Source organism: Manacus candei, unplaced genomic scaffold, assembly GCF_025592945.1.
Source record: "Manacus candei isolate 608988 ecotype Guabito, Panama unplaced genomic scaffold, ASM2559294v1 h1tg000025l, whole genome shotgun sequence".
In the NCBI taxonomy this organism is placed as follows: domain Eukaryota; kingdom Metazoa; phylum Chordata; class Aves; order Passeriformes; family Pipridae; genus Manacus; species Manacus candei.
In genome coordinates, this window is record NW_026138073.1 from 10121411 (window position 1) to 10147293 (window position 25883).

Here is a 25883-nt window from a genome sequence, read left to right on the forward strand (position 1 = left end):
TTTTTTTTTTTTGCTATTACCATGGAAATAATAGTAAATGAAGTCACCAATGGAAAATTTGCAATTAGTTTTTGGAAAAGCCCTGGATCGACCAGTTTAATGGGACTCAAACCCTCACCCATCTGTTTTTGCATCTCTGTTTGCCAAATTCACTTGGATTACCTGTGACTGTGTTCTCACACCAAATGCATTATTCTCTCTGAACGTATGTGTATTTTGTTATGGAAAAGGACTAATGGCACCAGACAGGGTAAGTCTGCCCTAATCAGCACAGCTATTCAACAGTTATGAGAAACCCCTTGGTAATGAATATTTGGCATAAAGTTGCAGTCCTGCTTCACCTGAACCTAAAGAAACAAAGTAAAAACCTGCTGTGCGAATACAAAAGAAGAAAATACATTTATAAGATGACAAAGTTCAGCTGCAATCTTCTGTGGCTTTTTTAAAAATAAATGGCAATTTTCCAATTGAAGTGGCAGTTCATATTAAAAAGGCAACCTATAGAGCTGGGTCTCAGGAAACTGCGAATAATTAACTGCAAATGCCTTTTGGAATAGGGAGCCCTACTAATGCATTCAGTTAAGACTTCTTTGCTTTTTATTAGGGAACTAAAAGCAAGTGGTCATTCTCTCCTAGAGTTTGCTCCAGGAATTCTTTCAAGATTTTTTGGAGGGCACCCCAGTGGGTTACTGAGAGCCAGATATCTTACTTTTCTATGGTGAGGCAGCAAGCACCCTAAGTGATGTGCTGGCTTTCTCTGTCCAGGGTAATCCTATCTCACAAAGACCAAATACCCCAAGGAATCCGCTCAAAATTACCAGGGGAGCCTCAGCATTAAATCTGTTCCATGAGTTCTAAACCAACATATTTTCACAGAAGGAGAACTCAACCCGGTTTTGTGACACCCTGTAAATTCAAGCTCAGGAAGGAGCACGAGCTGGGCTGTGCTGATACCTCTTTAGTTTTGTTATATAACCCACTGCTGCTGAGATTCAGCCAAGCCCACTCAACTACCTTCACACCATTTACGCATAGAGTTGTTATTAATTCTAATTTATAGTCCTGATGCTGTCATTAACTGTCACTCATATATAATCAATGGGACAACAGGCTGGGGCTGAGTTTGTTGTAAACATGAGCTCTTGACCCTTGTTCATACACTAATATGCTCTACTGGTGTGCAATATGGAAACGTAATAGGAGCTGTAACTGTCTCTAGAATATAAACAAAAACAAAATGAAGAGAGTTATGCAACCCTTGAAGGATATTCCGGCTCATTAATCAAGTGAATGCAGACAGGACCTTTCGAACCAGGAAAGGTGAAGCACTCTTTCACATTGGATGGACAAGAATAATTAACCCTGAAGTAGTTGTAGAGAAGACTATTAAAAGGAGAATATGAAACAATTTTTAAAACTCTCAAGTTTGCCCTCAAAGGCAGAGACAGCTGCTCTAGATTTTGTTTAGTTTTTTGTGTTGCTCCTTTTAAGATTACATGCTGTTAGCATGTGATGGGCTTTCTTGGGATTTGGACGAATAAAGTCTGCTGATTACCAAATATTTATAAACACTTGGCCAGCACCAGACAATCAGAGGTTTTGTTCAACTATAATTACCCCATTACACTTATCCCTTATGTATTAATATGTGTGTAAGCCCTTAAGGTTCTGGACTTTAAAATAAAATCTTCAGAAATAAACCTGAAGCATGTGATACCAAGAGGTAAGTCTCCTAATATAAAGCCTGATTTGCTTAACCCCCTTTTATTGCTGCTCAAGTAAGCATGTGATTTGCACAGAACATTAATTTAAACGAACTGAAATGTCAGGCTGTACTATACATCCAGCCAGGCTGAGAAGTTCAACATGAAGAGGTTAATGCATCAATGTGGTCAATTATATCCTGGCAGCATTAGTTTTACAAAGCAATACTGATGAGGACACTATATAAATGTCCCACAATAAAAATGGCATTGGGTTTCAGAAACCAAATACTCACAAACCCCTGAATTAAACTGAAATTAATCGTGCCACAAAGCAGATGGATATCTTCAGTTAAAGACTAATTATTTACCTGTCCTTTCGATGTGGGTAGCTGGCTGGTAGCCAGCATTGTCTATGATGGCAAGCGACCTGAAAGTTCTTAAAATTATTTTTAATTTCAGAACTATAAAGAATAGTAGCATGGCTGGGAAAAAAAATGGGGATATTAAATGCTTACACCATGTAAAAGTTATGCTACTTCGATTACAACAGTGCTGCGTGATCTCTGCCCTTACTTTAAGACACCAATAGTTATTTATGCAGAGAGAACAGCTATTTTTAATACTTCTCCAAGTGCCATGACTGCTGAAAGCAGCTCACTCTGTTAAGGACAGTTTTGCCCATGATGAAACAGTGAATTATGGGCAGTATGTCTGTACTAGTAGGATTATGGAGCCAAACTCCTCCCTAGTGTCACTCCAGGGAAGAGTTCAGCTCACAATGTTTAAAATTGTTATTTGAGGACAGAAGTTAAAGTGACTGCAAAGTGCAAAGAGAGCACGAATCACTGAGCAACCTTTGCTCCAACTGTGCTACAGACAGTGAGGGCACGATGGAGGAAAGGGAAGTGCTGTGAGGATCAAGGATTCATCATCCAAATCAAAGTCAGGTACCTCCAACCTGACTACATCAGGTTGTGGGTACAGGAGGATTTTGTTCAGTTTGCAGAGGAGTTTTCCAAAAACAACCTTTCTAACAAGACTTTCTCTTAGAGGAAAGTTAACTAAAAGCTCCACCTCTAACATGCTCCCCTGTGGGGACATTGTTTCCCCAGCCCATGGAGAGGCTGCCTTGCCATAACACCCTTCATTGCATACCTGCCATGTTGTTACCCATGGAGAGTTCTGGTGTTCCTCTGGAGCCCTCACTCTTTCTTTTACAATCCCCTTTCCCACTCCCAGCCCTATTCCTTTCTGCTATGGTATCTTCAGTCTCCCAAAGTGAACATGAGGCCCCAGGGAGACAACTCAGCCTGCAAATCTGTGCATTCCATGAAAAGAAACTTTTCAGAGTAGCAGGACAATCCTGTGGCCACTTCAGGAGGCTGCCAAGCTCGTGGCTGCCCCCAGGTGCAAGAGAACCTGTCGGTAAAATTACTGCACAAAACTGATGATGAACGCAGTGCTTTGGACTTCCTGGGGGAGCAATTATTTCAGGAGCAATGCTGTGGATCTCTGCTTCCCCTGGAGGCCTTGAGGAGACCTTTGAACATCCTACCAAGCCAGCCAGTCATTTGGATTCAAGGTCTTCAGTCCCCCAAAGACCTTGTGGGAGTGTCCAACAGAGTAAGAGTTGCTTCCTCTTCTACTGCAACTTGTCTCAAGTTCCCCTAAAATACCCACAGGTACCATTTACTAAACATTTTCTGACTTTCTCCATATTTACAAGGGAGGAAGTCACCCGGGAAAAAACCTGTCCCTTAACATGGAAACACAGTTCTCACAATAAAAATGACTGCTCTTACAGCCTGAACCCCATCCCTCATACCAGCCACCAGTGCCTTTTGACAAACTGCTGATCCAAGATCCAATCTGCCCTTTGTATTTTGACTCTTGTGTTACAAATTTTAGCACAGTTCATAAGACTATTTTTTCTAAACCTAACGCATGCCAAATATCTTCAGCATGAACACCATTCCTGCTGGGGCTTTGGCTAATGCTTATTTTTAAAAATAGAGAAGTAGGTACAAGTTGATCAGGGACAAAACTGGACTTCAAACATGCTGAAAAAGCCAAGCTGGGCCAGAAACTAATTCTACTCTTAAGTAACTATATGAGCAAGCCCCCCCCCAAAAAAAAAATAAATTATTGCTAAGGTATTTGTAGATCATTTGGATTTAAGTTTCCCTACAGGTGTCTTCCTCTGCTGCTATGTTTTGACACTTATGTAAACACATAGACATTTGAGGTCATGCCTGTTCAGAGATCACGTTATGCAATATGATTTAAAACTTGAAAAATAAAAGAGAAATGAGAATAAGAAGCTTAGGACTGATGAAATTCAGGCATCTGGCAAACCAGTCTCCTCAGAGACTGCAGAGAAAAATGATGTAATGAAGATGACTTGAGAAACCTGCAGTACAGGACAAACAACGTTCGCCACCTCTGTCAGATTTATTACTGAGCTCAAAGCCTTGCTGTATTATCAGACTGAGAAGTGTTATAGTTTCACAAAGTGTACTGCAAATGTTAACAGTTGGGGAAGAGGCAACCACAAAGGTGATGATTTGTCACTGTTTCCATAGTAACTTCTGCTATCAGGGCATCTGCAGTGACTTATTTCTGTTCTCCTGCTGCACTCAGAGAATCCCAGCCAAGAAGGAAACAAGTTTTCTTCCAAACCAGAAGCTGCACTGAGCTTTTAGGGCTCCCTGTATGCTCTAGGATGAAGACAGTTACACATCTAACACCTCCCTCCACCACTCCCAGACTTAAATCCAGAGCAATTTTCCTATCTAACACTCCCCACTAGGCTTCCATAAAATCTCAGGCCCTGGCATGCCACCAAAGTTTGCCAAAGACACCACAAAGAGGGGGGTACTTACTCCCAGAACTCTGTGACAGGAGAGGTGAAGTTAGTGGCATTCAGTGATATCCAAAGTGTTTTGTTCTTCCTGAGAGTGTCTTCCACGCAGGTTGGCGTGTTCCACTTCTGGTGGCAGTGGGCCCATGGCAGGACGCTCTGGAACGACTGGAACAGGTAGTAGAGTCCCCAGGCCAGGATCACAATGTAGTACACATTCAGAAGGGACACAATCACTATGGAAGCATAACCAATTCCTGGCGAGAAGGAGAGAGAAAAGAAAAACATGCAGACGTGGACAGCTGCTTCTTCCTAGGGCACCTTGTGATCTCGTGGAGCTGCTGCTATTCCCACTGCATCACGGACTTGTATCCTGCTCTACCATACTCCTGATGGAAACTCAACTCAATCACACGTAAGCACTGACCCAGCACCATCTCTGTTACTCAAGGATGAGTTTCTGGCCATGTTTTGCTGACATTGAAGGGAGGTCTGCAGGATGTCTACCCAATGTAACACTAAACCAGCTATTTCAAGTTCTAGTAGAAGGAATTCAAGGCATCATGCTTTGCTCATCTGGGATTTACGCCATCTCACTTAGGTGCCTACGTGGGCAACCTTATTCTTGTCACACTGTCCCCCAAACAGCTTCCTTGGCAGCAGCTCAGCTGGGCAGCCCCTGCACTACTCAGTTATGTACTGGCTGGGCTCAGTCTGTGTGCAAAAAAACCCCCCAAAAACAAAGACAGTCCTTGAATGAGTTAACAAGGAAAATTTTGAAGGAATCAATGGGAAAGCCATTGTTTCTGCCCCAATTTCACTTGTGTAAAGGGAAGCATTGTATTTGTGGCTCTTAACTGGATCAATCTCTGCTTACAAAGTTCGCCACTTACAGGCAAAAAAAAAAGGATTTCCTTAAAAAACTTAGAGCAGTCTCTTACAAGAACCTATGAGGTTCCTTTTCACATCACTCTGACAGCTATTCCAGCACTTGGGATACCTGCCTCCTAGTTTACAGTTTAAAACCTTGTGGTAGCAGGAGTCTTTACCACCAGAGATTATTTTTATGCCAGGTGGAAACAAGCAAAGCAAGTGCTATTTATTCTGCACATTTGCATTTCCTTCAGGATATACAGCTAGTCACATTAGCTACACTTTCTCTTTACGGATGCCTGGGAGATTGCTATTTAAATAAGGAACATTCCCTCCTCTTAAAAAAAAAAAAAGGCTTCATAACAGTGGGAGGAGGAGGAATAAAATTAAGCTAAAGAAGCACAATTACATCAGCTTCAGCAGTGTTCTGACTACTAGGTGGGAGTGTGAGCCCCAGAGAAAACCTCCACTTCTGCCTGGGGTGAAATAAGGGGAGAGAGATGCCTGGAACAGCAACAGTGGCAGAACTAAAGATACACCAGTGCCCACTCTTTCCAAACGGGATTTGAACGGTGCCACATGTTTAGTGTAGTCACTCCAAAGGATTCTGCCTGTGCTGTCCGACTGCAAAGGGCAATCTACACATAAGATAGGCATCCTTGCTCATTCTTCTAATCTGTCTTTCATTTTTCATTCTAGTTTACTTCCAGAGTAGCCTCTGTATTGCTCCCGTGAGTGGTGAGTCAGGCAAAGGTCCTTTGGTAACAACACTCCTGTTTGCCAGGAGCTGCTCAGTTATGACTAAAGTCCTTTTCCAAAAATGCAGTCCAGGTTTTGGCTGCATCAGTAGCAGAGGGATGATGTCAATGATCAGCTTTCATATGGCAGGGGGATTTTGATTTCCAGACCAAAATAACATTTCAAAGACGGTTTCATTAATGCCATCCAGCTTTCCAAGGCAACACTTTCTCTGACACCTGTAAACAAAATGTGCAATTGCCTTTAAAAGGCATAATATGCAATTTCTTTCTTGCTTACCGGCAGTTCTGCCAGTTAACAACATGATAGCATCAAAATCAATATCTCACTTTGTCCTTCAGACTCTCTGACTTCTACCTTTCCAGGAACCAATATCATACCCTAAATTACAAGAGCAAATAACTGAATTAATGGACATGAGGGGAATGGTGTAGTTACATATGGTCTACATAGGTTCTTTAAGCAGCAAAGCACGATAAGATGTACTAACCAGTGAAAATAGGGCAGATCTTTTCCCAGCATGTAATTCCACCTTCAGAGGTATACTGTCCTAGCACCACCTCCAGGAAAAACACAGGAAGACCTCCCCCAAACAGGAAAATGAAATAAGGTATAAGAAATGCACCTGTTGAGAAAATACAATAGCACAAAGTTGAGATGAAGTGAGTGAACTTACAGAAGGTCATCTAAAAAGTGGGAACAGGCATATATAAACAAAGAAACATACTTGATACTTTATTACCATTATACAATAATTTTATTCTGGGGTATTTTTGCTCATATTCTCTGCAAAAAGAATGGGTATTTGTTGGAAAGGGCATTTTCTTACCTCTTTAAAGTGAAAATCTGCAATAACAATGGCAGATTGTTAGGCACCAAACGGTTTCACGTGGCTCAGAATGCTCTTACTCTGAAATCCCCTGGTCTGAAATCCTACTGGTCTATATTGATAGCCTATCTTTTGGTTAAAACTCAGACTCAGTTGCAGCAGAAAAGGTTCATTAGTACAACATTTTAAATTGCTGTTGTTTTTCCCTAATGAAGTTTTAATAAAAACTATCAAGTAATAAAACAATCTCTCCTGAAGACCGGTGAGGAAGGCAGAAACCAGGTGTACAAGTATTCTTACTAAAAACTGGATGAAGGCACAGAAAAACAGCAAGCACAAGGCAGACAGATTGATTCCTGAGACCAAAATAAATACTCACCTCCGCCATTTTTGTAGCAGAGATACGGAAACCGCCAGACATTGCCTAAACCAATAAATCCACCTGCCACGGACAGCAGAAAGTCAATCTTGCTCGCCCACTTCTCCCGCTGGGGCGGTTTCCCTTCTGCCTCATCCTCAGGCCGTGTTCCCGGGCTCTTGCCAGGGGAAGGTTTGAGGATGTCCTTGTGGAAATCTTTCAAGCACTGAAGCTTTTCCTTTGTTGCCATATTTCTGCTTTCTACACAGAAAAAGAAGAAAAAAAAAGGAGGGGTGTGTTTATTAAACAGTCTTTTCCAGCAGAGCTCTCTTAACACTGTGAGAACTGTTTAGACAAACTCATTCAAAAAAAACCAGTGTTGTTTATCAAGCTGATGTAGGAAAATACATCTGATGCCTTCACTGACCAGGAGAGACAAACCACCCCTGAATTCTGGGGTCACCTCTTTGCTGCCAATGAAGTGCAGAGGACAGCAAAGCTTTGACACCACTTGCTGCTGCAGGGAAAAGGTGTCCCAACACTGCCCACTGCAGAAGCATCAGTACAAAGAATTACTGAGCAAGTGTCTCATGCTACTTCCATGACCAAAGTAAGGTACAAATCACTGCATCTGATTCCTTCTCAAACATTTACATGAAATAAAGCAGAACAGTAAATCTCACCTTTCCAGATAAAACCCATTCTTCTATTTCCCAATAACCCAAGCGGTCCTGTATCATTTATTGCCTGCCTTTCCATTCCCTGAAGTACTATAAAGCTTTCAGAAAACTATACATTCATAAAAACTGGAATGGAAAGCCATTTGTTCCAATAATCCTGCAGGAACTGAAGGAATCTTTGCAGTTTATTCCACTTTCATAACTGCACTGTTTTCCCTTGACATCAATAAAGGGACAAAAACAAGCCTTTATATTCAATTATTGTGTTACACACACCTATGCAACTGAATAGTTTGCCAAGGATGATGACTCCTTAGTTAATTGAAAAGTCAGTGGCATGAGTCATACCAAATCATAGCTGGATTTATAATTTATATATGTAATTTATGATCAAAATAACAGAAAGAATTATTCTAACAAGTGCCTTTTTATGCAGGATTTTCTAATGAAAACAATTTAGGAATAACTTGTAGCTTTTATGTTAACTCAGATCTCAGACATACGAGGCCAATTCATTCCCCACATAACTCAAGTGACATTATCTGGATCTGACCAGTTACTTTTGCATAGTGTTTTATACTGAAATTTTCACCTGAACCAGGCAAACCAGCAAGTTTATTCCAGACCACAACCATTCCCTGCTTGTACATGTCATTAGGAGTGTACAGTCATAAAAAAATTGTGCTACAGATTATCCTGTTTGATAGCTGCAAGGTCCCTCGTACCTGCGTGCTGGTTTTGATCTCTAACCTGATTTATCTTGTGGCAGTGACCTGAAGCTTGAGTTGACATTAGCTCTGCAGGAAGTTTTTAATCCAGACATGATTCTGAGATAGATATGCATCATGGTGCTCGTAAATCTTTCCATCCACCACGGAAAGTTTCAGAAGGCTACACTGTCACATCCCACGGCAGCTCGATACTCGCCCCACTGGCATATTGGTGGCCTCTGCAAAGCAGGCAAATTGCCTATCAGGCCATGATCTATAAAGGGACTTTAATCTCCACAGTGTTAATCATTATGACTTTCTACTGGTTTTTAAACAAGGCCACTGGTGAGTGCACAGAGGTGACACGAGCATTGCAATACCTCGTGGTCAACAGCAGAGAGAGCTCACAGGAGGAGAAAGTGAATCCCAGGGAGATGGACCATCGCCACCCACTGCAGGGGGATGAGGGCAGGACACATATTCCTCTAAAATATCTCCTGTTGGTCACTGTTAGAGACATGGTATGAGATAAAGTAGTGCAGTAACTGAATAAAAATGGTAGGGCCAGCTCTATAACAGCCTTTAGTTGGGACTTAATTCACAATAGCTAACTTGAGTTGTAGTATCACGAATGGAGAGTAATGAAGGTGGCTCTGAGAGGAATTCACAGCAGCCTTAACCTCCCCAAGACATCTGCATCTCACTCCAAGCCCCACACAGGCACTACCCTGCATAATCCCCTGGAGTCATCTCTTGAGGGAGGAAAAAAAAAGCGTATGCAACTGCTTTTCTTCAAAGAGGTACCTACAAGGTGGCTGATGTCCTGCTCTCACTGCAACAGCTACCAGGCATGGAGAAAGCACAATTCCACTTCCTTTTGCTATTTGAATCCCTATCTTTCATCTTGGATGTCATAACCATCAGGCAACAGGCTATTCTGAGCTGAAGAATGGAGGGCATTCGGACCATCTCATGGAAGCTGTTCTTCATGGGGGTTGTTGAAACACTCATCAACAGGAGAAGAAAGTGTGTAAAAGAGAGAGTGTCTCACCTAGTGTTTAGTGTATACTCTTGTTTTACACACAACTTCTTGGTGAACTGCTGGGACAGCCCTAAACCTGCTTAACAGGGCACAGAGACATATAGATTCATAGATCTCTGTGGGATTAGGTTTGAAATAAGAGCTTAACTGCTCCCCATGGGGACTGATACTGGAAATACTCCGAAAGAGAACACTGGGAACACAGGCTCCCCTTATGTCAAAAAAACCTAAGGGGACCTACAGCATTAGCCACCTCAAAGATTAAAAACTCTTCAAGATTGCAATTTTTTGCAATCTACTTTTATCTTGTGACAGAGTTCTTTATTTTTCTGCCAGCTCTAATCCTCTTGCCTGCGGATTTACTTTGACCCAGGTGTTAGTTCTACCCAGAGTCTGCAAGGCTGACCAGTCGATTGCATTCTGTAAACCCTGACTCTCCCTGGGACAAGGTGATTGCCCTGTGGTTTGTCCCAATTACTTGCACACACAGAGTGAAATGCTGCCTTTCCAGACTCCTTCTTAGTAACCGAGTGGAACTGCATTTTAAAAAAGGGATTTGTAATTTGTCTCAAGATACCCCAAATTAATGGCTGTGCTTGAAAAACCTCATTAGTGAGCAATTAGTTTACCTTAGCTGGAGTGTGAAGATGGATCATGATCTTTCCCTTAGCCCAAGAGCACAAACCCTCACGGTTACAGTTGCTTTCTGGGGTGGCTGTTTCACCTTACGGGTGCCAGGAGATGGACCACCACAACTATGGTGGAAGTCACCAGCTCTCAATAGCGGGGCACAGCACAATATCCAATGCCTGCACAAAATTAGTAACAGCCCAGTTTACTGTGTTTAGACTTGCTAAAATCCCAATTGTGTTTCGAGGGCCGGCAGCTGTGGCTGGCAGGCACGTACCGTCCACCAGTACCACAGGGACCGTCGCTAAGCGGCCACCTGGGACTGCGGTCCCAGCCCATGTCACGTTCAAGGGATGTCGGATTTATCCCCCTTTGCTGCCAACCATTGGTGTCCACCCAGCCATTCCCAATTACAGGAACTGTCTACAAAGGCTGCAAGGGTGGGGGGTACAGGCGATTCTCCTTGGTGAAGAAAAGCCAAGAAAATCAAGTTTGTTTAGTGAAAGGCATTGTCTTTTTCCTTAATGGGGTTGGAGTTTCATTTCCTTTAGTTATGTCCCACTGGGTGAGGTTAAAATGGCTCTTGAAGGAAATAGTCTGACAGAGATGCTGAAACAATATGTTGTCACCGCCCAGGTCAGAACCAGAGAATAATAGGTTATTTTTACTGTATCACTTAGTGTGGATGGTATCCGAGATCTAAGTCCATCAGATTACCCCAAGGAAATATATTGTAAAAAAATGCTCTTACAACCAGAGAGTCCAAAAGGAGTGATGCAAGTCTGAGGCATATGTTTGCCTCCCAGAGACACACGTCTGCCTTCCAGGAGCCACATCTGCCTGTGAGAGTACCCCCTCCAGGAAGCTTCAGATGGCCCCAGGAAGCTCTGGCTTCATCTGATGAACTTAATATGGATAAACAGAAAGCAGCAGTCAAGCCTGCTATTTACAGTGTGCCAGGCTGAGCACAATCACACTGCAAGAGCCTGATCTGAAAGCAAGGGGAGAAAGGATACAGACTGGGCCAGGTCCAGACTCTGCTCTCACGTACACTGGTACAAACCCACGCTAACAGAGGATGGAGCTATCGATTGTCAAACTGATGCTGGTAAAATACGGAAAAAACACAACAAGGGAGTCTGCATGGGTGCACTGTGCTTCTCAAGCATCTGCTCACCTGTGCCGCCAGGAGCACCTCAAGGGTGCCTCTCCTTCCACAGCAGAATCTGCGAGTGTCCCTCGCTCAAATTTCCTTAGATGAAATACCCTGCACTAACCCAAGCCCTTCTGCCACCCCCTATGACTGACCAGTCCTTGGTGCACAGCTGAAAATACCAAAAGACCAGCCATAAGTGGAGAGCTTTCACGGCCAAGTCAGCTTGGGGCATCCCCTGGGCTGCAGAAATCAGATCTTCACACGTACAGCCTACATCTCAAATAACCCATACCCTTTAGAAAAATACTGGCATTGAAATGTAATCCTTCATAACATGCAAAAAAATGAGGGGTAGGGGAAGGGGGAGGCACTGGACAGAGGGGTCAGACGGTGAGTGATGCAGGTGGGGAAAGGCACCAGCATGGTCAGGACCTGCTGGTTGTCAGAACAGACACAACTCACATTACTACTGAACCACTGATTTTTTTTGAGAGACAACCCACAGATTACACATCTGAAAATACACTGTGATCAGTTTCTGCTTGGGGATTACAGTAATGATCAGCTCCAAGCTTCTTACAGCCGGAGACAAGCGACCAACGCATGTCAAAACCTTCCAGGAAGAGCCTTGAGGATAAATCCATCATGGATGCTACCTCATTTAATACTCTTTAAAAACTGAGTCTTCCAAACAGTGGTTTTCCAAATGTTGATGGAAATGGGAAAATCAAAGTGTGCCTGTACACACAGATATATGTGTGTAAATATTTAGGCATGCTAAAATGCATGCCCTATCTTGCATCTGAACATCAGAAACCACAGCAAAGCAGACACTTCTCTTTTGGTCAATTCATATAAACTTTGTCCAAAGATTCAACATACTGAAGTGGTGACTAGCATGCTAACTGAACATTTTTTTTTCTAGCTTCTTCTGTTAGAAAACTAAAAGCACAATACATATCCAGAGTACCTCTGACCTTGATGGGAATGCTGCCTGAGGAATGTCCCTATGGCTGTCCTGTATGGACTATTTTTGCAGTGTGATATGTACCACCACTACTTTTGCTTGCAAGGAACCTTCCCTACTAGAGTTCAGCCTGGGCAGACTGTATGTCTTGAGCTTCTCCGTGCTCTTTCCTACTCTTCTGCCTCAATGACTTTTGAGAGACATCAGTTTACCACATTATAATTAATTTTGCTAACCCTGCTCAAGTTCACTGCCTCTTTAGATATTATCATCTCTCTTATTTTTCTGTCATTTTTTGTTTTGTATCTTGCAAAGTGAAGTCAACCTCCCTTTAAAAACTGAACTTTCCTAGATCTGCCAATCTACCCATGGATTGGTTCTTTTTCAAATTATTATTATTTTACATTCATATTCATGAATATTTCAAAATTAGCTGCCCTGATTGCTGGATCAGAGCTGCTCTTCAAATAAACAGCTTTCACTCTCATTGAGAGCAATGGAAAAGCTGCTATTGATTTCAACAGTAGTAGGATCAGGTCCCAAATAAAACTGCATTTATTATGTTTGGCTCATTTCCTGGGATTACTTGGAACTTTGAAAGCTGTAATTCTTGATGCTGACAGCTCTCCCTCCCTCCCGGAGCAGTGTGGTTAAGCCAATCGATACATGATTAAAATAAACAGCCCCTTGATCAAACTTACGGCTTTAGTGCAAGTCTTTCTGCTCTGCAGGAGAAAAAGCCTTTATGTTTGGCCGCCCTCAAGGCCACACCAATACCCAAAGAGCACCTGACTTCACTTATTGTCCTTAACTCATATCCAAGTTCGTTCTGCTTCATTGAACAAGATACCTACATTTTCTGAAAATAATACGGCTCCCTTTACTGCACACACTGCCTCTCTTCTTCTTGAAAGTGCCTCTAAAATTTCCCTGAATTACAGCTCACTGTTCTGTTTTTAATGGACTCCTCTTTTTCTGATTACATTTCCCTGGGTATAGGTGGTTATTTAAACACCTATCCATTTTTGCTTTCTTCTTTCTCAGTTTTCCCTTCAACTTTCTTCATCTCTCCTTCTCACTCCTTCATCATTTCCTTTTCTTTCACTATGATGCTTTTTTTAGTCTTCTAAGATTGACTGGAAAATCTGCTATTGAAAATTTTCTAAGAGCAAAATGCACTTCTTTATAACGCTGGAGTCTACTCTGAAAGGAAAGCCCAGGGCTTAATGCAATTTCTTTTTCATCAGTTGTGGTCTGGACAAAAGATATCTTTTTTCCCTACATGCTTTTTTCTTGCTGGTGTTTCCATTCTCTTCAAACAGGCACCATGTCACAGCACTGAGCTGTTATAAAATCCTGCATCTTTGCTCAGATTTCAGCAGCAGAAAATCTGCAGTCACGTAATACTCTAGATGCTCATTTTGTTCTACTTATTTATGTCAAAGAACAAAGCAGTTAGAACTAAACCCAGAACAGGAGGAAATTAAAAACTCCTTTCCTGTTGTGTGGAGTGGAAAGGAGGAAAATTAATACCCACAAACTCCAATGCATTTCAGAGGGAACATGACCCTGTCCCTAAACAGAGGCTGAAGCAAAAATAATGCTTCCCAGCCTCAGGGATTGAGCCTGATTCCCAGGGAGATGGTTCAGGGCAGCCCTGGCCCCCACAGTGGTCAGTGAGGAAGAGCATGAGAGGCAGTGAAGTAGGGGACTGGCACACTGAGTCACACCGGTTGCAACTGTCCTCCTGAAATCTTTGTGGGCACAGCATCTCCTGTATCCTAGTGAGAAACCAAGTGACCTGCCCTGGAGAGTCATGATCCTCCTGCTCTGTCCCCTCCTCAAAGAAGAATGTCCAGGGGCGACTCTTGCAAGACAACCACGGGGAAGGAGAGCATAAAAGCAAGGGTTGGCAGAGGCAGAGAGAATAAAGGGAAACTGCTCGTCCTTTGTACACTGTATTGGTAATTATGTGGAGGAGAACAACCAGTTAAAACTTGGTTTTATTCACGTGAAGCCAACTGCTGACCTAATTTAATGCCTCTGGGTGTGCCAGCTCACAGCCTCCTGACTGTCAATAGGCTGGAAAGAAACACCAGCCCCCCACTGCCGTCCCTGCCTGCTCCCTCTGCTCCACCAGCTCTCATGGTGTGGAAGTGGAAAAACATTAATTTACTGGGTGACACCACCTCTTGAGGCCTTTGTCCTTATGACAGGGCCCTTAACAAAATGCAAGAGTATATCCACGTGGTGTGGCTTTCCAAGCAAGATGGGCATTGTCGAAGAAGATTCAACGAGCTGTGCATATCCTTGATTCTTCAACCACCTTATACCCTGAAGTTACACCTTTTGACCAAAGGAACAAGCACTGTCATATTTCGTTTTCAATTCTGAAGGTCTGCTCTTGAGTGGATTGCAATTCTCCAGCAAGTCTTGGTGTCAATTAAATTAGTTCTATTGCCACAAATAAACCACACCAAAATCAATAAGGGACGTCCTTCATCCTGCTATAAAAAAGGCAAAAACCTTAAAGCTCACAAAGCTTATGAACTTGACCAGTCAGTGGTGTGCACTGCGCCTATTGAATTTTTTGCATGTGATTAATGGTGTATTGATCCTGTGTGACACTTCTGCAAGGCATTTACAACACACGATAATGTCAGACAGCAACCTCTGCAAGCTACGATAACCGAGCTGTGCCTCAGTGCAGGAAAGAGAAACAATAAAGTAGCCATTTAGTAAAGCAAATGTGCAATAAGATGTGTGAATTCACTATTTCATAATAATTTTTTCTGGGGAAATAAATTATTTCACCCTCGCACGGGGTTTTTTTTTCAGCTAATTCAAAATTCAGCCTTAAATTTACTGAGTTTACCAATGCTAATGTTCAGGGCTTTCTTGTAATTGAAGATTACTGTACTTTTTTGGTATGTTTTCTAAGTAAAAAACAGATATATGTACAGGATAACATGTTTTTGGAAAAACAAGTAGAGTCTTCCATAGCTAGTAAGGGCTTTGATCAGCTGTTGCTGTATCTGCCTAGACCATCTCCACACAAAGCTGGAGTTGTGTTTTTATTGCCTCTATCCATTCATCTTAATAACTGAGGACAGACTTCTATCCCACCTGTGGCAGCTGTTTAAACATGTCACCCAGTAACTTATTCCTACAAATCTAGATCCCTGCACCATCGGTGCAAGAGAACAATCCTTTCTTCTTCTTTGTTCCCATGCCCCATGTGCAGAACACCTGATTTTTATTTTTTTCTAGAATAGAGTAATGGAAGGAAGAGTTGTGCAACACGGCACCGTGGGTGGAAAACAGCCAGCCAACCTGTACCAGGAAAACAGCTATTACACGCACGCGATCCACAGCGTTAGTCCCATTACAGGGCTATAAAACCTGAGCCGGTTACAAAGCCCCGAGGGCTGGATCAGGAGCACTAAAACTTAATGGCAAGAGTGAGCTACTTTTCATTTTAGCCTTGACTTCTCCTCCACTCTGGCAGTAAATACCAGCAAAAATATGATTCAGTGACGGAAATGAGCTGTAATCTTTTAAGATGTGGAGACACAACCCTTGCTGCTGAACCAGGGGTACTCAGGTGACTGGGGTGCTCGGCCAGGGCACCGATGCTCAGAGGCCTTCAGTCATCAGAGATTTCCTAAGCACCCTGAGGTTTAATTTACTGTTGTTGTTTTCTTTCCTTCAAGTAAAAAAAAAAAAAAAAAGGAACAGAAACTTTCAGCATATGAAGTTTCACACAGGAAATGAAATCAAAACCACTGATACAGCAGCGCAGAACAGCGCAGGGGGGGGTTCTGCAGAGGATATGCTAAAAGAAGAAGTGGCAACACTGGTGAACAAGCTCACTGAGAGCCCAACTTTGCAAAACAGGTTGGTGAACTGTAGACTTTCACACACACAAAAAAAGCGAAGCTCTGTAGACACTATGATATTTATTTGCTTTCATGCAGCTGGTGCCAGGTGCTGGCTTGCACGGCTGGACAATGGCATGTTTTGTTTAATCCCAGAACAGCCTTGGCTCAGTCTCCAGCTGCAGTTCTGTCCTCTCAGCTTCCATGGCCTTCCAGAGCCACTCACCATGCTCCTGGAGGGCATTTGAGAAGGAATACTGCTATGATCTACAGGCCTCTCAATGGGCATTATTTGATCAAAATCACAGATTTTTGATCACTACCCATCTGCTTTGAAGTTCTGAGTTGGAAGTAAAACCTCTGGCATTGACCGCTAAACCAATATGCTTTTAAACATCATGTGACTCACACTGGTTCCCAACCAGAGGTGTATTTTCAGTTCACTTTTGCCAGGGCCTCCAACATCAGCTTTCACAGACCAAGAGCTGTGCTCGTTTTTATGTCAAGAGATATGAAAACCAAAGAGTGCCAGAACAAATACTTCACTTTTCCAAGGAAACTAACATACAAACCACTTCTGCATACCACAGTCTGCAAAGTGCAGAGCACACACCAAGCATGAACAAAGCCCTGAGCCCACACTCTACTTGGACAAAAGCCCCACAGAATTCACCCTGGAATTGCTGCCTCCAAAGGGAATTCTGTAAGAGCAAAGGCTGACTCCAATACAAGAAACAAGTATTTCAGTCCCACCTTTATACCAAGGTCAATCCCACTGGCTACAGGCACTTGTTTTCTCTGTTGGCTTTTGCAGGTAAGCTTCCCCAAATACAGCATGACAATATAGGAACAGCCTGAGTACTTTTCTCCCTCTCTTATCTTTCAAAACAAATGCCAGCTGATGGTTTCACTGCAGGTTGCTTTTATAGCCCTAGCTTGATTACTGTAAACTCACCTTACTCTGTTACCAGCTCAAAGCTGAACAGTTGAGGATTTCTCTTAGTGCAATTTCACATCAGTGAACATGCTTACATTAGATACCAACGTGGCACATTAACCTTTAATATCTAAAGCTGTTTTCATCATGAATACAATTGTCTTTCATTATTTGCTAATTAGGGACAGGTGGTTAACTGTTTGCAGTTCCACTGTAACCGATGGGCACCTGACAAACAGCTGAGATAGCAACAAAAACAATTCATATGTAAACTAAAGGTAGAAAGTGAGAGACTTCCTTTCGTTTACTTGGCTGAATTTTTCTAAGTGACTACAAAAGCTACATGAACTTGTGGTAGTTTTGCAGGAGAAACCTCGGGGATTCAAAGTCCAATGTATCGCTTTCAATTCTCATGTGATTACTATCTTCCTATTAAATTTGACTTGTAATCTATAGCTTGTATACTGCACAGAGTGGAGAAGAGGGGACCTTCAACCCTATTAAGCAATAGCATCTTCCATTCTACATTTCCTCTACATGGCACAACACCTTTTTCACATTTGAAAGAGCAGTCCTCCACATCACCTAAGGAGGATCTGTATGAGGAGAGAGTATTGATTTGGTTACAGAAAGGGGAGGGCAGCAATGAAAGCAAGTCTGTCCTGTTAAATCTCAATTTTAGAATCCTGCCTTGTATAAAAAGGGATAACAAAGGCTTTTGGTTGGTCATGTTTAAGTCTTTCCACAATCCACTATGGTAGCCCCATTTGTAAACTTTACTTTTGATAGAGTCTGATGGGAAATAAGGTGTTTGCATAAGCAATATACTTCTTGCTGATAAAGGAGAAATACCAAGAAAAAACACCTTATCTTGTCAGACTTGGAAGAGCAACCCTATGAAATTATTCTCATATTTCTCTTTCCTAGCAAGGGAGTTTTGGGGGTTTTTTTGTCGCCCCAGAATAGCTAGATAATTATTGAAAATTCCCTAAGCTCACATGGTGAATCTGAGTGCAATTTTGCTTGCTTTCATCACAATTAAAATAACACTATTCTGACAAAGGGTGTTTTTTGGCCAGCTTATGGGGCAACCCATGAAAATTTGCTACCCAATCAAGCTCACAGATGCCCCTCTGCACGTCCAGAGTTCTCTGGCAGACAGCTGCAGGGCTGGGAAGGTGTTTAGCTGAGGAGCAGATGCTCTGTGCAGCATTAACTCCCTCACGTGGTTACAGCCACATGAGGAAACCAGCACGTAATGGCACAGCGAGGGCAGTTGGTGACTCACTAAATCCTAAACACCCCAAAGCTCTCTCCAAGGCTGCTAGAGAATGGGATTTGTAATTGAAAGGGGGAAAAGATGATTTTTACTCTTTAAATATCTATTGTCCTGACATAATTATGCATCAGACTCTTCAACTGATAACTTCAATTGGCACTTACTGAGGATTGGAAGAGAAGTGGAGTGAAATCCTGGTAAAAATTTCAAATAATTTCAGAGATACCCAAATTTCACCTACTATTTTCACCTTTTTTCAAATCTTGATTTTGTACCCATGTGAGTAAAACCACTGTCACCTCACTGACCTTCAGGAGTTCACTCCTGTTCTATGCTGGTATGAATGACTGACAGTGATAAGGAGTGAGGAGTTAATGACATTCACAGCATCATGGCTGAACCGGAACAGGAACTGCATAATAAACAGAACCATAAAGTAATTCAGGTCAGAAGGGACTTCTGGAGGTCATGTAAGCCCAGCTTCTTGCTCAAAGAAGGGCCAACATCAAAATCAGACTGGTTTGCTGACGGCCTTATCTGGTCAACCTCTGAAAATCTCAGTGTGGAGACCATACAGCCTCTGTGCAAACCCATCCCATTGCTTCACTCCTCTCAGGGAGAACTTTTTTTTCACATAAACAATCTCAATTGCTCTATCTGACATAGAAAGAAGATGATGAGGAAAAGGGAGAAGAGGATTAACACAAAACAGCAAGACAGTACCAAATGGAAGGCTCAATCTTCATATTCTGGTGCTGCACACATACAATACAAGCAGTTGGAATGCAAAAGGTACTGAGGGGGTGTGAGGTAAGTGACAAATGGGTAAGCTCCAGGTAAGTACAAAATAATCAACAGTCTCTGGTGGCAGCATATCAGACAATACTCATTTTATTGTCAGATTAAAACATATTCCTTTAAAAAACCAACCAAAAAACCCTACTGAGTGCTCCAATGCATGCCAAGCAATTATTGTTTTCCACAATGTGTCCTGTGACTCACTGTGCCACAATGAATTGGCATATGGTGCTCATTCAGGGTATATAACTCACACATTAGCTCTGAAGAGCTAATAGTTACTTGGACTGTAGTTAATTTTGGGGGTTTTTAATTTCCCCACGGCCATGCAATAAATGTCATGCTTATAATTGTATTATTATTATTTAAAAAAAAATGTTTTTAGTGGTAGGCAAGTGTCATTAACGCCTGAAATTTCTTGTATGCTATGAAAATTAATTCAGACAAACTCTGGCATGCGAAAGCACATAAATAATTGGTAAATACTACCTGTGGTCTTCTGGGTCCAGATTTGCCTGATGCCAAGAGCAATCAAATCCTTTTTGGCTGCAAAGGATAGGAGGGCACTCAACACCTTGCAGAAGGCACTCAGTACCTGGCAAAAATCAAGCTTTCTGTGTGCCAGCACCCCATGAAAGAGCAAACCTTAGCATGTGCAACAGAATTGGTTTTCTTCTCTTGCAAGGGAAGGCAACCTCCAAGAGAGACACAGAGCCAGCTCTCTGTAGGGTGACAAATACTCTTCCTGTCTGGAAAAGGGGCACTTTCTATGGTCACACGGCTTAAAAAAGAGCTTTAACTCTCTTATTGAAAGAGACATAAGAAGTAACAGAGCATCTGTCTTTCGGTGAGTTTGCCCAAGAGCAAAAAAAATCCAGTTTTTATCACGGAGAAGGCACCAGAGATACTTAAAATCAGGGACTGAGTAGTAGCAAAAGAAACTGGGTGCGATTACAAGAGAATTCTTCTCTTGTAATCAAGATTACTCAAATGAGCCCAGGTTGCACCATGACTTGTGAATATGACCAAGAGAACATGACTCCAGAGGGCTAATGGAGCTTTCTACCATATTGAGATGATTTAATGGGGGTAAAAACCCTTTATAGGCAAGGTGTATGTAACACTTGTACACATATGACACAAGTCCACTGAAAGCAGTGCTATTCATTAGCAAAAGTGGATCAGTAAGATGGAAGTGGACCATTGGGATTTCACCCACATAGGGACTCAGAGCTACAGCAGAAATGCCACGGGTTTCAAAGTCAGCAGGACTGATTCCTGAACAAGGAGATCTCACTTCTGACATTATTTACACAACGATAAAGCAATAGCAATGCTACTGGAATCAACAAAGCTACGCTGGAATAAATCAGTTCAGAATTAGATCCTGAATTTGTATGTCTTTGAGCTAATTTCACAGGTATCAAACAACATTAACATCTCAAAATGTGACTTGGAAGGAGAATATAAACAAACATCTCAGCCTACAGCTCTATTGCTCCCTGATCCCTGAGGAGGCAATTATTCCCTCGGTGGTGTCCTGTATAGCCCAAATGCAATGACTGCCAATACAAATATTTTGTTCCTGTGTTTATGCTTTACAAAATGTGAATTTGGACTGGGTGGCCTCAGGTGTTCTCTTCGGTGTTTAACACAACAGGACCCTTAGCATGAAGAGTGATGGTGAACAAGGATCTGCTCTGCTTATTTCCTCACTTGGAATCTCCCGAACCGTTTACTTGTATGGGAGACAGCTGAAACTGTGCCTGAACCCAGACTGCCAGCATATGACCTTTCTTTCACTGCTACTCTGTAGGTTCTTTACTAGTGGTCACAAGATATTCTCTGTCTCCTCAGAAATTTCTTTGGTTTATTCAAACATTGGTTGCATCTCCCTCACCTACATTCCTCTGGGGAGAAGGACATAAAAAGGGCAAAAGTACATAAAAACTAAGTAGAGTCCAGGCCTTTTTCCAATCAAAAGTCATATTCATCTATGCAGAAATGCCAAAGTCTTCATTTCACCCAAGGAGATAAAACCAGTGTTTAGATAATAACACCTTTTCCTCAATGCAAAGAGAAGGAAATGCTGCCCTTGTCCAGATCCCAAATATTCATTCTCTTGTTGGCTAATTCATGACAGTGTTAGCTAGATTTTCATTATTGAGTATTATTTGTAGCTGCTGTTTTCATGAAGGAGCTGTAATAAACAAGTGAGATTTATGTTCTTTTTTTAAATTGCTTGAAATAATTAGCACTGTTAAATTTAGACTCTGAAAAGCCTACTGATTTCTCTATTTTTTCAATACAGAAGCTACAAAGCAATCTATCACCACCAATCAGGCCTGGGCCAGAAAAGTACGCACACCATATAACAACCAAAATGTTATTATGAAATAATCTAAGTTCTCTAAACAACCTTTTAAAAGTAAATGATGGCTGTGCTGAATTAAATGTTTTAACAGTTGCACTTTGTGTTATTCTTCTCAAGTCTAAATGCAGACAGGACTTTGTTTCATTCCTATTAGTGTCTGTACAGGTGCAAACGGGCACGCTGGACCTGGACCATGTTGATAAGCTCAATGGAAAGCAGGGCCAATACTGAGACCCAGACCCAGATCAGAATTTTGCAGCTGACTTCCTAGCTTGATGGTTTATACTGATTATTTATACTGCATCTAAAGCTCTGACCCACGCCAGACATTCAAATACCAAACTCGGAGCTTGTGGTTTGCCCTCATCTCTGCATCATTTACTTTTTCCACTCATTGCCCCTCAACCACAGCTTGCTGTATTGACAGTCCAGATACTTATTTAGAATAAGTAAACATTTTGCCCTCTCCAACCCAATTTGGCCATTTCACAGCCAGTGCTGCATTTTAGAGCCTAATCCAACAAACCTGCTTCAAGACAGCACCAAACAAACAACCTCTAAAAAGCTTTCCACTCATAGTTGAGGTTTTTTTTGGTTGGTTGGTCGATAGTTCTGTGACTCATCAGCCTTACAGTGTTTTTCTTGGTGCAGGTGCCACGATCTTGGCAGTCCAGGTTTCCTCAGTGCAGTGGGAAAGACAAGATGAAATACCAGGGGCCACGACAGAACTTGGCCTTAACAGTTCTACAAGAAGGGACTGATGTCGAGCACTACAACCCCAGAGGAGATGAGGAAAAGATGATCTGCTGTGGGAAAGACCACATCATGCCATGTATGTAAGACATACAGAAGCAAGATACTAATTCTATAATGAGGAAAGGTACAAATGAAGACAAGGAGAAGGCTAAACCTGTCAGTTTTTACATAATGAACTTTTTTAACTAGAGGAAGGAAAGGTTAGGGAAGGTATATAAACAAGAATGATGAAGCTGAGAAAGGAGTCCATACTAACATGCAGAAGACAGCAGTAATAGGTATCAAAATATAAAATCATAAGTACTTATTTGCTCTATATATGCTAAAACAGTAACAACTTCTATGTTAACGATAAAACCCCAGGGCACTAAAATAAACAAAGGCATGCTGTCTTAAGTAATTAATGGATAAAATAAGTGATTATTTTATCACTTATTTTATGGGATGGGGATTTAGTGCTAGGAAGGATAAAGCCCTACATCTCAGGAGAGCAGTGACATTGCCTGAGGAGCGGCTAGCAAAGCTGTGAATCCAAGAAAGACCTAAAGGTGATTGCAGGTAAGATTAGCCAAGTAATAGAGTTTCTCTGTGTGGTGCTACTGATTGATGCAGAAGGGTCAAAGGCCAAGCTATTTCTGTATGTGTACATGGGAAAGGATGACATGGAAATCTAAAGCATAATGCTGCATCAAAACAACCACAGTGAACAAATTATGACCTGTTCAAGTCTCCACAGATTAGAAAGGAGATAGAGAAATTAAAGGAAATACAAATAAGGACAATAAAAGTGATCTAAGGAAAGAGTAGCAGTGCTAAAATTAATATGTTCTATAAATGAGAAGACTCCTGGGCTGAGATCCAGCTATAAATACCTTCAAGGTACTGTGTGTAGAGGAAGGTAATTAATCTAGCTCAAAAGATAGTAGGACAAGAAGCAACTGCTTGAATTTAGGAATGGAAAAATTCAGGATATATAATAAGAAAAAGTTGTTTGAAGAGACACATCTGCTCAACAAGGTAGACTCCCAAGGTGATAGCTAAGGCACACTTACTGTATGCAATCCAGAACAGGTTGTATGAGGAAGGAGCTCTGGGAAATTTTGCCATCATAGCTTTCTACTCTCCAAGGAGATCACCACAGTCCAACCTACTTATCTTTTTGTCTTGTTCTTTATGAGTTATCTTAAAGACTGCTTTTCTATTTAAAAAACCCCAAGAAAACACTCAACCTATATATCCATGTAGTGACAATACATCTACACCAGAGCCCAGAAAATGGGGGTGTGCAGCGCTCCAATGTGTATGTCAGGTAATGGCAAACCTCTCTGACTCTCTTCTGGCTATTCAGTGGTGTGTGCAATTTGAGTCTGTTGGGTGCTGGGCATGAGAGTGTCAGCAAGAAAAAAAATGCTGACCCAGAGCTCAGATTATTCCAAGTATCTGAACATCGAGATCAAAGGCCAAAGTGGGAACTACCTCTTGTGATACTTGTGGTCTTCCTCAGCCTTGTATTAAGACATCCTGCACAGAAGCTTTCAGTGTCACTGCATAAATTATGTACTTTGATTTATGATTAGCTGAAAACCAACTCCAGCAGTATTTTAATAACCCTCAGGAGCTCTTAATAGAAAATAAAGAAGAAAATAAAATAAAAACCCCCACACATTTGCAACAGACCTTACAGTTTTCAATGACAAATGGGTACACACAAACGTGAGGAATATAAACCCCGAGTACCGTTATACCCTCCCTTAAACAAATCCCATCCCAACTGCACTCACCAATCGGGACTTCTGTCCCCTCCTCAATGTAGATGGGCAGTGGTGATTCCTCCATAGGATGAGGCACTGATGGAAAGTAATGAATTGTGGTAGTATTTGTCGCAAAGTGACTACAATAAGATGGTCCCTTTCTTATCATTACAACTACATATGGCTGGTTACTATCACAAAGAACCCCTTCTCAAAGTGGTCACCTCCTGTCACAGTGATCGGTCCAAGTCAGAGTCTGAGGGGTTAAGCCCCACCGAGCATTCACTGTCGCAGGAGTCAACCCCCTCTGAATAGGGCCTGGGAGAGATCCCTGCCCTGGATGCTTCACCATCCTGCCATTTCGTTATAGCCTCACTACTCCTTTCCCTGGAGTTTAACTCTCCTTTGGAAACTCACACAGTTGAAGAAGCCAAGGGGAGCCAATGCACAGACAGGCACAAATAGAGTTATCGAGTCAAAGTCATAATATTTCATGCACAGAACCAGAAGAGAGAGGCTCTGATGCTCAAAGCTTGCCGTTAGCTGTTGAAAAGCCACAGCAGGTGATGGAAGGCTGCACCGCAAATGGCCTCTGGACCACTGACTGTTCATCACTCATTTTGGAGTGTATCTATTGGAGTTAAGAATTCTCGATTCCTTCTTTGTGATACTGCAGTCTCCAGGCAAAACTCTTCAGATCTGCACTGCAGGCTTATTCTGCAGTTTCCAGACACCACACAGTCACTGCTGCAGGGTTTGTCTGTTTGGGTTCTTCTCTATTTGCGAGCTTCTTCTCTTAAAGGTGTTTTTGTTGCACTGTTTCCCATTTATAATCTCTGGGAAGCTATGCTTCACAGGATTTTCAAGAGATTTGAACTTCCTACACTAGAATGAAATAATAATGAGCTACAAATGTTGAAAATGGTCACACACAAAAAGCTTTTGGATTTTTTCCTTCTCTGTTACCTTTTAAAAATGATGATGTACCTTCTCAAAGATACAAATGCTTAACCTAGTCTCAGCTAGGATTCCCAGGAGCAGGGAAGGAGGATTCTTTAATCCTTTGTAGGGTATTCTTCACTTACTACTGGGTTTTTAGGGGGTTTTTTTTTGAAAGAGTATCTTATCATATCCATAAAACCAGCCAAAGAACACTTATGGTTTAAAGCTATTAAATAAAGCATCTTACAGTGTTTCTGCTAGCAACACAACCAGAATAAAGATTTTTTTTAACAGATGCTTGACTAGCAATGGGTGTAATATAAACCCCACGCTGGTGCTTTGTGGGATGCAAAGGGCTGCCAGTTCCCTGCCTTTACCTAAGCCCACCCCTCGCTCACGTGGAAGATGAAGGGAAGCACAGGGGAGAGGAAGAGCAGAACACGGTTGCCTACAGAACTACTGTACAAGCCACAGAAGTCATGGTCTACCGGGACGCCTTGCGCAAGCCACGTTTATCTAGAAGCTGAACTAACATTCCAGCTCAACAATAGCAAAAAAACATTTGTTACCACACGGCGTTTTGCTACATATTAACCAG

General features: G+C 42.0%; 1 protein-coding gene across 14 annotated transcripts in view; it reads right to left on the reverse strand.

Annotated features, from left to right (window-relative positions):
- The window catches only part of SLC6A6 (solute carrier family 6 member 6), a 57691-nt gene that overhangs the window by 26073 nt on the left and 5735 nt on the right, over window positions 1-25883 (reverse strand). For 4 of the 14 annotated variants that reach the window (XM_051788538.1, XM_051788540.1, XM_051788534.1 and 1 more), the window contains exons 3-7: window positions 24374-24439; window positions 19952-20008; window positions 7407-7646; window positions 6689-6823; window positions 4589-4823 (exon numbers count right to left, since the gene is read on the reverse strand). In XM_051788538.1, the coding sequence (XP_051644498.1) occupies window positions 4589-4823; window positions 6689-6823; window positions 7407-7646; window positions 19952-20008; window positions 24374-24428 (722 nt within the window). In that variant the 5' untranslated portion in view covers window positions 24429-24439. Of the gene's footprint in view, window positions 1-4588; window positions 4824-6688; window positions 6824-7406; window positions 7647-8815; window positions 9089-9155; window positions 10498-19951; window positions 20009-24373; window positions 24440-25883 lie in introns of those variants that run through there. The other 10 variants (XM_051788542.1, XM_051788543.1, XM_051788535.1 and 7 more) reach the window with 5 other exon arrangements.